Source organism: Chrysemys picta, chromosome 23 (genome assembly GCF_011386835.1).
Source record: "Chrysemys picta bellii isolate R12L10 chromosome 23, ASM1138683v2, whole genome shotgun sequence".
Classification (NCBI taxonomy): Eukaryota; Metazoa; Chordata; order Testudines; family Emydidae; genus Chrysemys; species Chrysemys picta.
In genome coordinates, this window is record NC_088813.1 from 2,915,018 (window position 1) to 2,929,714 (window position 14,697).

The 14,697-nt window shown below is 55.4% G+C and overlaps 1 protein-coding gene across 14 annotated transcripts in view; it reads right to left on the minus strand.

The window, feature by feature from the left end:
• Positions 1-191: 191 nt before the first annotated feature.
• Positions 192-14,697, minus strand: part of SCMH1 (Scm polycomb group protein homolog 1) — a 113,136-nt gene continuing 98,630 nt past the window's right edge. For all 14 annotated transcript variants that reach the window (XM_065576869.1, XM_065576866.1, XM_065576868.1 and 11 more), the window contains 3 exons: positions 12,155-12,358; positions 6,675-6,817; positions 192-2,116 (listed from right to left, as the gene is read on the minus strand). In XM_065576869.1, coding sequence (XP_065432941.1) covers positions 1,991-2,116; positions 6,675-6,817; positions 12,155-12,358 — 473 coding nt within the window. In that variant the 3' untranslated portion in view covers positions 192-1,990. The remainder of the gene's footprint in view (positions 2,117-6,674; positions 6,818-12,154; positions 12,359-14,697) is intronic.

Here is a 14,697-nt window from a genome sequence, read left to right on the forward strand (position 1 = left end):
GCGGGCTGCACTGCATTGGGACCTGCCTGCGAGAGGCACGTCTGCAGCTGGACAGTAGCAAAGGAAATGTGAAAACCAAGGAGGAGGTTCCTGTGCTGCCGCTGGCCATGGGACGAGCGACAAGGCCGAGCCCCTCACCCGGTTCGTCGTGCTGTGCTGGGGACAGCCGCTAGGATTGAGCAGAGACCTTGTTTTACAAACAGCCTTTTATTACGTTTGGGTTTTCTTTCCAATTTCCCCTTAGGGGTAAAGCAGAGCCACATAAGAGCTCCCGTGGCCCTCTGACCCAGGGAGCCCCTGGCTGGGAGAGGACAGACGGCAAGAGGGAAAGGCAGGAGGGGAAAGAAGTGCTTGTGATGGACATTTCCCTACATCCTGTCCATTTGGGCAATGTTCTCAGCGTATGGGTAGCAGGCCAGTGCTCAAGCCCCACCATGCCCTCGAGCTGACTCATGCGCACACTGAGAGGCATGGCAGGTCTTCCCTCTGCTTGTCACACACCAGGCAGTGAGACTGTGCGGGGCATTACCCAGCCCTTGTTTTCCATTGCAGGGCTCTAACAGCTGTGATGAAGAGCCTGCTCCCATCAGAGTTCATGAAAAAGTTCTGTTGGCTCCCTAGGGAGCAGGTTCCTGCCCCATGGCAGGTGTGGGGCACCTGGCTAGGTTCTTCTCCACCTCATTTCTCTACAGCTGCAGCAACTCAGACATGGGACAGTGGGTCACTGCTCAAGTGCCATCACAAATAAATACATTAAACAGCTTGAAACAAGCTGTGCCGACCGGGAGCTGGGACAGGCCCAGGAAGGGCAGCGAGAGGGACGGCCTTCCCAGAAGTTGTGATCCTGCTGTCACACAGCCAGCCCCGGTCACACACCCCTGGAACCTGCTGATGGTTGACAGAATGAAATGGAGAGGTAAGGCCATTCTAACAGTACCATCTGGACAGACGAACCTTTACATTGCTGGGTAAAGAGCTCTGAGGGTTGCGATTTCATAACAGATACAAAAACATTTCATTGTTGTTTCCTAAACAGATGACCCCTTAAAAAGAGAGAAGAATTCAACAGGGCGCCCAGCCCTCCTAGCCCACAGCCCACGCTAACAGTCCGTTCTGGGCTCTCAATGGTGTCTGCCCCAGCTGAGCTTCCCGCCTTGTCAGAAATAAATACAAAGGAATTGCCACCTCGGCATCGCCAGCATGAGGAAGTTCACCAGCTACGGGCCTCCCGGGGCAGGAGGACCCAGCCAAGGAGGAAAGGCTGCTCTGTCAAGACAGCAGGACTAGCAGGCTTGTGTGACCATGCTCTGGGCTGCAGTCCCCCGCACACAGCCCTTCACGGAGGGCTGGGAACAGGGTGCACAGTCTTTTAAGCTTGCCATAGTGTTACTCGGAGTGGATTTGCAACTCCAGGAGTTGGGTTCTCACAGCCTGTCCTGCCCAGCCTGGCATGGAAAATGCCAGCATCGTAGGATCTGCAGCAGAGCTGTCCATCTGATACAGAGTGAGGAAACAAGGCGAGGCCAGACCAGACAGCCAGGAGAGACAAGGGAACCGGGGCAGAGGAAAGACGTGAGAGTCGCACTCCTGTAGGGGAACAAAGGGGAAAGGATCCAGCACCACAGAAGCCCAGGGCGCTGAAGAACTCCGCGAAACACAGGGTGTCTTCGTCCCCTCGGGTGCAGAGGGACTGGGCTCTTCAGATGAGTGTCAGCGGAGGAGCAAGGAAAGGGTTCTTCTGTTTGCGTCAGGACGTCCATGAGGCGAGCTCTGTTTGGTCCCCGGGGAGCCAACAAATGGTCTCCTTTCACATGCCTACTGTGCTCCTGACAGTGGAAGGAGGGGGGCTGGTGGATCCATGTAGTGATCTGCAGGCGTTTCTGGGCCGTGTCTGCCTGCGGTGGATGCATGCGTGCCAGTCTGCAGGGGGGCGCGACTGGGTGTGGCCAGGAGCCCGGCATTCCCACGGGCTGTCCCGCAGAGAGTCCTCTCAGAACTTGCCTTGCTTAAGTTTGTCAATGTGGTAGGTGAGCTTCAGCGCCGGACCCAGCTTCAGCCCCATGTACTTCATCATCATGTCGCTCCGCAGCAGGAGCAAGGCTTTGCCGTCGATCTCCTGGCACCAGGGAGCAAGAGAAGGTCAGCGTTAGCAAGGCTTGCTCTGCCCTACAAACCCTGGCACCGCCTGGTGCCATCACTAGCCCCAAATCACTGCCCGGCTTAGCCAGGGCACCCCTGGAACTCGCTCTCCCAGGAGTACTGTGGGGGGTGGCACTAAAGGACGCTGGCACCGGGGCTGGGCAGGTTTTCCTTCCCTACAATTCACTAGGTGCTTGTAAACCCTGTGGGAACACCTGACTGACGCCAGCTCAACAAGGGCCTATGTCAGCCATTTCCAAGGCATTCCCTCCCTACCCACTGCCCTGCAGCTCCCACCAGCCCAGCCCAGCCACTCCCACAGGCAGGAATCCTTCCCATCTGCCTGCCCTGGGCCCAACGAGAATGACCCAACATCCCGGGGGGGCAGGCAATTCCTACTGGGAGGCTGGCTCAGGTGGCACTGCCTGGTGGGGAGGGGCTGCAGTTCAGAAAGGAGAAAGACAGGGTCCAAAAGAGCAGGACATTCCTTGCAGTGACACCCTCCCTGTCTCCCCACCTCATCCTCGGCCCCACAAGGAAATCACAGCTGCTAAATCTTCCTCTGTCCACCGCCCCTCAGCTCTCTCCCACCCGAGCTGTGCCTCTGTTTTACCGGGGTATTTGGAGGGGGTTGATCAAGGATACTCCAAGCATGCCATGGCTGGGGCTGTTAGACAACAGGGATGGTTTGTTGAGGCGCACTCCACTGGGGGTATTTGAGGGCTGTCAGGCATGCACGAGAGAGCTCTAAGCTGTTGTCTGTGGCCCATGGGGACTGTTAAAGACCTGGCTACCCACATGATACTGACTCCCCCCCCGCCCTTTGTTTCCAGCTGTTCCTAAAGCTACAAAGGTTCGTCACTACAAAGAGCAGCCTCACGTCTCTGTGACACCAGCAAGAAACAAGGCTCTTGTAGCCACTACTGCGTAGGAGGAAGTCAGGAAAGAGAATGTGCCTCCTGCCACACCCAGACGGAACCCCCTTCCAAGTCACCCACTGCTGTGGTGCCACATGCAGGTGGGTGACTGCCAGGGGAAAGGGAAGGAACATGTTGGATGCCTGGGGCCTCTTCAGGTCTGGGCAGTGGCTGCTAATCCCCAAGACTTCCCTCGAGGAAGGGCTGGCCTGCTGGCAATGTGCAGTAGGGGTTAGCAGGGAAAGCCGAGATGCCCCCCCAATGAACTCTGAAAGTACAAAGGTGAATGTGATTGTGAAACTGATTAAACAGCTACTCTGAGGACTCCCATAAGACAGCTGAACAGGGATGTTGGCTTGTGTCAACACCAAATTCCATCCCACAAGCACTTTGGGCTTGTGCTATTTTGAGGAGTAGAATGAACTACTTCATGGGCTTTGTCTGATAATGTTTTCATCTTCAGATTCCCCCTCTGCCCCTCACTCGGAGAGAAGTCTATCCAAAGACGGGATTTAAAATCCTGGTTCTTCTGAGGTGGTTCTGTCCAAGAGACAGGCCAGAGTCAGCCAGGGTGCAATGCTGCTGGAGTTCTTTACTTCCCGTGGTTATTAACTGCATTAACCTGCACTTTTGTAGTGCCTTTCGCCCAAGCATTTCCACACACTTCACAAACATCACTCACTTTAGCCTCACTGCACCCCAGGCACGGGAGCCAAAGGCTGTCCTCCCCGTTCAGCAGCGAGCAAACAGAGGCATGGACTGATCAGGTGACTTGCCTAAGGCCACACAGCGGATCTGTGGCACAGCCAGGAATTGAACTTGGCCTCCTGACTCCCAGTCCAGGGCCTTAACCCCACAATTGTTCTCCTCAATTTCTCCTTTGTTTCAGATTTATTTATTATCCCTCACCTCACCCCCTATCTAGCCCTTCCTGGGTAGCAGGCAAAGCTCTCCCAGTGGGAGGAGGAGCTGACAGGAATCACTGGCGTACAAAGGCACTACTTGCTTCCACGAGCCCTAAGGCTCAAAGCACTGCTGAGGGGCTGCCTGCACTGTAGTGCTGAGTCGTGTTACGGCAGGGTGAGCTAATACACCTGTAAACTCACCCCAGACACAAGCCTCAATGCCCCCCCTTTAATTTCAGGCTGTAGCCTAAGGGAACAAACATTCAACCCCCTCAGCAGCAGGTCTCTGCCTGGCAGGGGCAGGTTTCTGGAAAGGCTGAGCAAACGTCACTTCCTGGAGGTAGAGTCCGGCTACAGTCCACATTGGCAGCCGGTCCCACACCATGTATGTCAAACGTGCCTGAAGCTTGAAACCGGAGCTGGACAAAACCCTCCCTGAGCACAAGAGGGTGGGAACACCATGTTCGAAGTGACCGAAGAATCACTTCTGAGCACGCTCAGTGGGCATCTGCTAAAGTTAGCAACTTATTACTGGCTAGGGTTACCATACGTCCGGATTTTCCCGGACATGTCCGGCTTTTGGGGGCTCAAATCCCCGTCCGGGGGGAAATCCCCAAAAGCCGGGCATGTCCGGGAAAATCGGGAGGTCAGCCGGGCCCGCGGGGAGCCGGGTCGGCCGGGCCCGCGGGGAGCCGGGTCGGCCGGGCCCGCGGGGAGCCGGGGGGTGCGCCGGGCCGCCGGGGGCCGGCAGTGCTGGGCGGGCCGGGGGTGGTCGGCCGGGGCCGGCACCCCAGGGCCCGAGCTGACCCAGGCTGGAAACGCCGGGGAGCCAGCCTGGGCCGCGCCTCCTCCCTCCACACCCCCCTTACCTGCTTCAGGCTTCCCGCGAATCAAATATTCGCGGGAAGCAGGGGAGGGGGCGGAGACTTTGGGGAGGGGGCGGGGTTGGGCGGGGCTGGGGGCGGGGCCGTGGGCCGTGGAGTGTCCTCCATTTGGAGGCACAAAATATCGTAACCCTATTACTGGCCCCCACCTTGTGACATCATCACTCATCGTTCTCTGTGCCTGGCTAGGCCACACGCTCTGAAGGGACAAGAGGCTGTCAATGGGACAGTGTCCAGGGGGGAGATTTTAGATGTCTCGCTGAAACACACACAGAAAAAGCCTCTAACAACAAACCACTCAACCTAAACCCAACCAACAGCTACTGTGATTTGAGGGCTCTGAAACTTTCGGTCCAATCTGCACTAGCCTGCAAATAGTCACTTTATTTGGTCATGAAAACAACATTTCTCAGAACTGTAGACCCAGCGCCTGCGGCGTTAACCCTTGGTAAAGCACCAGGTACTCTTCTCCCATTTCAGAGCCATCTGTACTGTCCATGATAAAAGTGTCTCCCACCAAGCACCAGCAGCTGCCCATGTGCCTCCTCAAGGGGACGAGATCACAACATTTAAAAAAGTCACCAGAAGTCAGGACATGCAACTTTCAACCTGCAGCTGCCCCCTGCGCTCAGGGAGCGTGAGGCCTGCCCCAGCCCCATTCCAGGAGAGCACTTAAGCATGTGAGTAGCGCCACTGACTTCCTGTGGGATGAGAGGCAGGCTTGGAATTTAGCCTGTGCTTAAATGCTCTGCTGGAACACGGCCAGGTGCTCAGCACCTTCCAGGTTCAGGTGCAGGCAGCACGGTCTTGTCTTGTTTTTCTGGCTGCACCTGCATTACCATTTAGGATGTGAAATGACAGTAAAAAGTAGCAAAGTGCCTGCTGGAACCTTATTCATAGATTCATAGATTCTAGGACTGGAAGGGACCTCGAGAGGTCATCGAGTCCAGTCCCCTGCCCGCATGGCAGGACCAAATACTGTCTAGACCATCCCTGATAGACATTTATCTAACCTACTCTTAAATATCTCAAGAGATGGAGATTCCACAACCTCCCTAGGCAATTTATTCCAGTGTTTAACCACCCTGACAGTTAGGAACTTTTTCCTAATGTCCAACCTAGACCTCCCTTGCTGCAGTTTAAACCCATTGCTTCTTGTTCTATCCTTATGGTTGGGGTTACCACCCTTGTTGTAATTTTAACCATATACCCATCTCAGTGAATTGCTGCAGGGTTTTACATTTCACAGAGATACACAAAAACACACAAACCTGGAACCTTTCAATCCAACCTGGCCTGTGGGGGAGGGAGGGTCTTTTGACCAGCAATTTGCGGTCATTCAATGGGATTCCCCATGAAGGAGACATTTCCCTGCAGGGGAGGTGCATTTCAAGGTTCCAGGAGTGACCATTATTTCAGTAAAGGCAATAAATAATAAGTGGCACAGGCTTTTTCGGTGCTGAACACTCTGGGTCCGATCCCAGCTGAGAGCTGGAATGCCTGCCCCTGTTCACAGCCTTGGAGAGCTTGCCAATGCTCTGCCCTATCTCTCGGGAGATACACATAGATGTTCACATCACTTGAGTTACCTTCAACCACACAGGAAGTGACGCCAGCTCTCACTGGGGCAAGGCTAGGTTAGATCTCTCCAAACACTAGTAAATGTACATTGGGGGTGACCCTGCATTGGCCAGAGAGCTGGACTTGAGCATCTAACTGGGCTTTTCTGCCTCCATCTCTAGGACTGTGAGAGTTAACGTCACTGGAGTACCCCGATTTACACCGGGAGGATCTGGCCCCCAGCTGGACATACACACAGATATATTTACGTGTTTTCGAAAGAGATCGGCATGGGGTCCCAGCTGTGGGTCAGCTTCTCGTACGAAATGCATTACGTCCTCCACTGTCCAGGAAGAGGGGTCTCGGCTGTTCAGCCGGGAGGAGTCTCTAGATCCTAGGTATCTATCAGAGCCTGAAGGGTGAGACAAAGAGAGAAACAGTTAGTTAGAGCATCAGCAGTCTGGCTGTGCAGTGCGGATAGTGCCGGGGTGCAAGGGTGGAGATCAGCGCAGTGCTGCAATGGACACGGGCTGGGAGCAGCACGGTGATAGCATGGACAGGGGTGAGATGAAGGCTGAGGGCAGCACAGCGCTGGGGTGGACGGGGGTGGGATGAAGGCAGCACGGCGCTGACGCGGATGGGGGTGGAATGAAGGCTGAGGGCAGCAGGGCGCTGGCACAGACGGGGGTGGGATGAAGGCTAAGGGCAGCACGGTGCTGGCGCAGACGGGGGTGGGGAATTAGGGCTGAGGGCAGCAGGACGCTGGCACAGACGGGGGTGGGATGAAGGCTAAGGATAGCACGGTGCTGGTGGGGACGGGGGTAGGGAATTAGTACTGAGGGCAGCAGGGTGCTGGTGCGGACGGGGTGGGATGAAGGCTGAGGGCAGGACGGCGCTGGCACGGACGGGGGTGGGGAATTAGGGCTGAGGGCAGCACGGTGCTGGCGCGGACAGGGGTGGGGAATTAGGGCTGAGGGCAGCACGGTGCTGGCGCGGACAAGGGTGGGGAATTAGGGCTGAGGGCAGCACGGTGCTGGCGCGGACAGGGGTGGGGAATTAGGGCTGAGGGCAGCACGGTGCTGGCGCGGACGGGGGTGGGATGAAGGCTGAGGGCAGCACGGCGCTGGCACGGACGGGGGTGGGGAATTAGGGCTGAGGGAAGCACGGCGCTGGCGCGGACAGGGGTGAGGAATTAGGGCTGAGGGCAGCACGGTGCTGGCGCGGACAGGGGTGGGGAATTAGGGCTGAGGGCAGCACGGCGCTGGCACGGACGGGGGTGGGGAATTAGGGCTGAGGAAAGCACGGCGCTGGCGCGGACGGGGGTGGGGAATTAGGGCTGAGGGCAGCACGGTGCTGGCGCGGACGGGGGTGGGGAATTAGGGCTGAGGGCAGCACGGTGCTGGCGCGGACGGGGGTGGGGAATTAGTGCTGAGGGCAGCACGGTGCTGGCGCGGACGGGGGTGGGGAATTAGGGCTGAGGGCAGCACGGTGCTGGCGCGGACGGGGGTGGGGAATTAGGGCTGAGGGCAGCACGGTGCTGGCGCGGACGGGGGTGGGGAATTAGGGCTGAGGGAAGCACGGCGCTGGCGCGGACGGGGGTGGGGAATTAGGGCTGAGGGCAGCACGGTGCTGGTGCGGACGGGGGTGGGATGAAGGCTGAGGGCAGCACGGCGCTGGCGCGGACGGGGGTGGGCTGAAGGCTGAGGGCAGCAGGGCGCTGGTGCTGACGGGGGTGGGCTGAAGGCTAAGGGCAGCACGGCGCTGGCGTGGATGGGGGTGGGCAATTAGGGCTGAGGGCAGCAGGGCGCTGGTGCGGACGGGGGTGGGATGAAGGCTGAGGGCAGCACGGTGCTGGCGCGGACGGGGGTGGGGAATTAGGACTGAGGGCAGCAGGGCGCTGGCACAGACGGGGGTGGGATGAAGGCTAAGGGCAGCACAGTGCTGGTGGGGACGGGGGTAGGGAATTAGTGCTGAGGGCAGCACAGTGCTGGTGGGGACGGGGGTAGGGAATTAGGGCTGATGGCAGCACGGCGCTGGCGCTGACGGGGGTGGGCTGAAGGCTAAGGGCAGCACGGCGCTGGCACGGACGGGGGTGGGGAATTAGGGCTGAGGGCAGCATGGCGCTGGCGTGGATGGGGGTGGGCTGAAGGCTGAGGGCAGCATGGCGCTGGCACGGACGGGGGTGGGGAATTAGGGCTGAGGGCAGCATGGTGCTGGCGCTGACGGGGGTGGGGAATTAGGGCTGAGGACAGCATGGCGCTGGTGCGGACGGGGGTGGGCTGAAGGCTAAGGGCAGCATGGTGCTGGTGCTGACGGGGGTGGGGAATTAGTGCTGAGGGCAGCAGGGCGCTGGTGCGGACGGGGGTGGGATGAAGGCTAAGGGCAGCATGGCGCTGGCACGGACGGGGGTGGGGAATTAGGGCTGAGGGCAGCATGGCGCTGGCGCGGATGGAGGTGGTAATTAATGTTGTGATTTAGCTCCCTCCCCTGGTTTCTCTCTTACCCTTTCTGAAACGATGCCAGACACCATGTTAAGAACACACCCGGCCTGAGCTATCCCTTTTTTCTTGCAGGCTCAACATAGCACCCTCCAGTTCTCCCTAGAGCTGCAGGCTCCCCTCCTCCAACCCCTCAAGGTGCCTGTGCCCATATCTCCGCCTGCCTGTCTTGCCCGATTCTTCTGCCCTCCCCTCACGGCCCCAACAGTCCCTGCTCAGCATGGCGTTCCTTGCGCCCAGCTGCATTTCCAACTACTACCCCATCTCCCTTCTTTTGTTTCTCTTCCCAATTCATTCAGTGCATCATTCACAGCCGCTGTCTGCAGGTCCATTCTGGAATCTGGCTTCTGTCCTCTACTGGAACTGTTCTCGCCAAGGGCTCCGACAGCCTCCCCTAGGCCTGGCTCCATCCTCATCCTACTTGCCTGCTCTGCTGCTCGTCACACTGCTGAGCACTTCCTCTTTGCTGACATGTCATCAGAGACACCTTCAGCCAGCCGGTGAGGTCTCCCTCCTTGCCTACCGTTCTGACCCCCAGCCTGAACACCTAGACAGCCTCCCTTCTAGACTGGATCAGCTTCAGAGCTCGTGCAATCACTTTCAGGGGCTCACAAAACTCTGCCCCTGCTTACTTATCCACTCTTTTCTGATCAAGTCCAAGCCCCTGGGAACTGGTGGGATGGGGTGGAAAGAGCTGAATTACAGAGGGAGAATGGCAAATGTATCCCATTTGTTAAACAAAAGCAGAACAAGGACAAGTATCAGAGGGGGAGCCGTGTTAGTCTGGATCTGTAAAAAGCGACAAAGAGTCCTGTGGCACCTAACAGACGTTAGTCTATAAGGTGCCACAGGACTCTTTGTCGCTTAGAACAAGGACAGTGAATATTAGCCTGATCACTCTAATCCTGTGTTACACCCGCTTCCCGCACCCAGCATCTTCCTTTGTCCTTTAAGCTCTTTGGGGCAGGGACTATCTTTCTGGGTGTTTGGGCAGCTCCTACCACAGTGATCTCCAAACTTTATACCTTGTGCCCCCCTTTACCCTGCCCACATCCCCTCCACCCCCCCAAGCTGGGGCTGCAGCTCTGGGGGGCGGGGGGGAGGACAAAGATGGGGTAAGGGGGTCAAGACTGGGGCCACAGCTGGGGGTGGGGCCAGGGCTGGCAGCCGAGACACCGGCAGCCTGGACCAGGAGCAGAGGTGGGGGGCACTCCCTCCCTGCTGCCCGTGGGGGCTGGCCTGGGCCCAGCCATGCCCCCCTGAAAGTTTCTCTGAACCCCCCCGGGGGGTGCACACACCATAGTTTGGGGACCTCTGTCCTACCACATAGTGGTGCTGCTGCAAGCTAACCACCACCAGCCTTCGCAGGGAGCACTCAGCTCCTTCTTGGTCTGTTCCTGAAGGTAAAGAGTTCTGCACAGCTCCCCAAGATCCCTGGTGCTGTTTCTGAGCTATGGGCGAGTGAAGGGAATAGCTTTTCTCTAAAGAGCTGAACAGAGCGGTGGCAAAAAGAGAAGAGGCCTGGCCCTGTTGCTCACTGACTGCACTTGCTAGGTCGGAAAACTTTGGTTTGGTTTTACAGAATAACTAGTGTTTGAAAGTGGTTCCCTGGGCAAGTAAAGCAGATTTTTCACCCCACTAGGAGGTGGGCACTGAGAGAGACCATGTGCAGCTGTCCGCCATGGGGAGGACTGGCAAAGCATCAGCCGTTGGACCCTGCCTCATTGCTGCCTCTTACTATGCCCTGCTCCAGCTCTTCAGCCTCCTTGGTTCTCCCACTACACTGAGGGGTTTATTTAGAACGTGCAGACGTCATTTTTGCCAAATTTAAACTGACTTCGTGTTTTCAATTAAATGGAGAGAAAAGTTCCAGTTTTGAGGGACAAGAAGGGAGTGGCACAGCTGGCAGGGGGAGGAGTTTGTGCATTGTAAAGGACTGTCCGCACATTTCTAAGGGAAATTACCTGCCCAGGTTTGGCAATGCAACACCTACAGACATTAGTGAACCTTCAAATGCCTATGAAGCCCACGGTTTGTCAAGCTGGCCGTTGCCAATCGGCACCCATTAGAGAACTGGGGTCTTTTCATTTATTAAAAATACTCAAAGAAATACAAAAAATATGTTAAAGCAACGAAAGCTTCCAAGAGTAAGAACTCAAGGATCAGGAAATGCCAAGTAAACGGTAAATGCAATACTGTAGCTCTGTCCTCTTGAGCATGTGCATTACGATGCAGCTGTTAAATATGATCACTGCTTATCTTAATGGCACATACGCAGCTAATTAAAAAATGTGTCCCTATAAGTAAAGCCTGCGTTATAACATACACACAGGCAGACTGACGGCTGAATGTCAGCTCTCATTTCCTGTCTCAAGAACGCTGAATTGTGCAACCTTAACATGCCACTAACAGAGTCTGTTTGCACATGCTGCAGCCCCTCCGTGCGCTCTGCTCCCTTCAAGTGCTTCATCTGCCATGCCTGTCTTGTGAGGAGCTGCCATCCACAGAGACTGCAACATCTCGACTCTTGAGTGCCAGTGTTAGTTGTGCACAATACCATGGAGAAGGGGACCCAACTCCTAAGTGTGCTGTATTGTTGCTGGTTTTAACGCTCACAGCCTTGGTGCTGTCGTGCACACAATCACACATTTCATTACAAACAGATGGATTTGGCACAAGTGCGGATTTACTGCATTTAGCAGCTTCACTGCACCTGTCCTACACACCTGTTATTTTATATATATCACAATATAACTGATGTGTCACTAGTGATCGGCAAGCACCCACACAACTAGGTTCACCTCATCCGTTCATCAGCTGGCCGACGTGCATCCCATCTGCCCACACATCCACCCCGCATGTCCTCATTCATAACTCAGCTAGTCAGTTCTCCTCACTCCTCATTGGACTGCTTCCAATCTCAAATCCCCATCCATTCAGCAATCGATTCATCATCTGAACTGCTTCAACTTACACATCCCAACCTATTCATCAACACCTAGCTCGTCATTTCTACCCATTCAGCCACTGACCTCCACATCCCTATTCAGCCACCAAGCCGTTCACTGACTGTCCACCCACAACTCCACCCACCAACGTACCATCCATCTCTAGAACATATGTCTAACAAACTGCCTGTTTAACTGACAATGTAGAGGCCAGTCTCGGGTACTTGCTGGCATTAGAAAGATGTAACAGGAGCTAGCAAAGCTCCATATTGCCAAACGAGGAGCCTTGGCAGGACGACTTACCCCCAGAGCTAAGCCTACGCAAAGCAGAAGCATTGCCTTGAGTGAGGCTAGAGGGCTGGTGCAGATGCCTGTATCCCTGCAAGCGGTAGTCTCTGCAGTTCCTGCTGGGACTGGATGAGTTGACAGAGTTCAAGGCAGAGTCCATTGGGTCCAGGCGAGGTTCCAGGGGTCCTGGGAGGCCGTCTCCCAGAACAAAGGTTTCACCTGTAAGGCACCAAGCTGCAGTCAGAACCAATAAGGGGTATGCAGTACACAGTTACAATTTTATACAGCACACACAAGCATGAGTAACAGCAGCATTCCCTGTACGGTGTGCTGGAGAAATCAGTCAGAAAGGGGTCATTTACTAAGTGCTGCAACGTGGTGTTTGTCTAGCAAGTTTCAGTCCTGCTGCTCTTGGGCGCCATTTAGCTGCATTTATGGTTCATACCAAGATATGTGCACTACCTGTTCCTTTTGTAGCATCAACACCAGTCCCATCCTGCACTCGCACATCCTCCTGCTGCTTCCACGAGCTCCTTCCTTTGTCTGCCAGTGGCAGCCAAGGGTGGAAAGTCGCCTGTTCTGAATAGGATTTGGAAGTGTTCCCCAAATCCACGCAGAGGGGAATTCCTTCTCTGGCTCACAATTCTACCAGTGAGAACAGGAGCTCTGGGACAATCTGGGTTAAAGGCATTTATTCTTTCCTGCTCTCCCCCTCACCTTGCTATCATCCACTAATGTGAACCCTCCCTCCCCAACTGAGCACCATCTCAGCCCCCTGTTGGGTGGGGGGAATTGGGCCAGGGAGTGAATTGACTCACCCCCTCCCCACCGTTCTTCACATTCACACTGGTTCTACTGCTTGAGAGGAAGACCGAACTGGCAGTGGCTTGCAGAGCCCACATGGGACATAAGGCTCCAAAGCCTTGCCTGCTTTACTTATCCTTACTGCTGGCCCCAAGCCCTTGCTCTAAGAACAGCTCTCTGAGTGGAGGGAGGTGTTGGCTTGGGAGCCAGAGCCACAGGACTGGGTTGAGCCCATTCTGGGTCACTAACCCTCAAGGGACGGGCCCAGCTGACTGGCTTTGCTTGGGTTTTCCAGCTGTTGACATAGGCCTTTTCTGGACACGGGCACAGGCTTTCCCCAGACACAGACAGCCCCAGGCTCTCTTCCTCAACCACCAGGGTTAGTTCTAATAATGACACGCGCCATTGTCACTGCCGCTGTCAGGTTGGCTCCAGCACTGAGATGCCATTAACCATCAGCCACTGTCCCTTTCAACCTGCCAGGAGGACTCTATTCATACACAGAACTGGGCTCCATAACGTGCCCAACAGGCTGTAGTTCTCCTCATTTAAAATAAGACGTCCCAGAGGGTCTAGCAAATAGAGGTGGGGGAGGCCCTGCCATGCGGCTGGGGCCTTAGCAGGGATGGAACGTTACTGCAGCTAGTAACATGACTGCTGAGCTCGAGCGAGGCCTTTGCAGCTGTGATCAATGGATGCGCTCACACTACCCCTCCCTGGTGCCAGTGGGAGGGGGCGAGCAGCAGGGTGCTCTCGATGCAGGCCCACAGTATTGCAATTCACTTTCTCTCTAGCTCGACTTGAACCAGGATTTACTGACCTCTGGGTCACCTACTAGGGTCCCCTTTTCCCCAGGTGACGGGGGAAGGCTGGGAAACAAGATGGGGGGAGAAGGTGGGCTGTATGTTCTGGACGGTTATATGATGTTCGTAGGGATGATTTACAGCTTAAGCAAGTGCATCTAGTGCCCTGGGATACTCTCCTCTGCTGTGCACGTTACTATGCATGTCATGTGCAGGAACGGTCAGGATAGATTCTGTTAATGAATGCATAGCCACTACACAACAAAGTCAGCCCCGCCAGCCCAGAGCCCTAGGGACCATTCCAGACAATGCCTTGTGAAGGACCTGCTAAATCTAACTGTAAGAGAAGAAAGCGGTTAATGGACCAAGGTGCATTGCCTTTGTACTACAGGTTATGCTATGCAGCCATCACAAGACACCCTCCTATACCGGCCACAAGAGAAACTTTTCCCAGGGCCAGCAAAGAGACTCTTACAACAGTTCTGAGTTATTTGAGCTGCCACTCACCCCTGCCTCCCCCCAAAAAAACCCCAAAACACTGGTATAGAGGAATCAAATGCATTTGTCCCAGCACAGAATTCAAGCTGCTCTTTGAAGAAGAAAATATTTGGATGGCAAATTCTCCAAGCATGGCAAAGCCTCCACCCTGATAGGAGGAGATGCTGAAGTGACACTGCGAGCACAGCATTCAGTCACAATTCCCAGCCTTCAAACCTGCCAACGCATGACAAACGTGATCCCCATGTAGGTAAAGTGGAACACCTGGACTGTGCTGCATCTTGCGCCAGACATGACAAATGCTAATGTCTTTTAATTGTAAACCTACTACGAAGGCTGTTTTCTCTCTGGGTGAATTAAATGAACCGTTTTTTAAAGAAAAAAGCTGGAAAAACAAATTTCCTGTGCAATGACCAAAGAGGAGCCATTTAACCAGTGACACTGCAGGCTTGG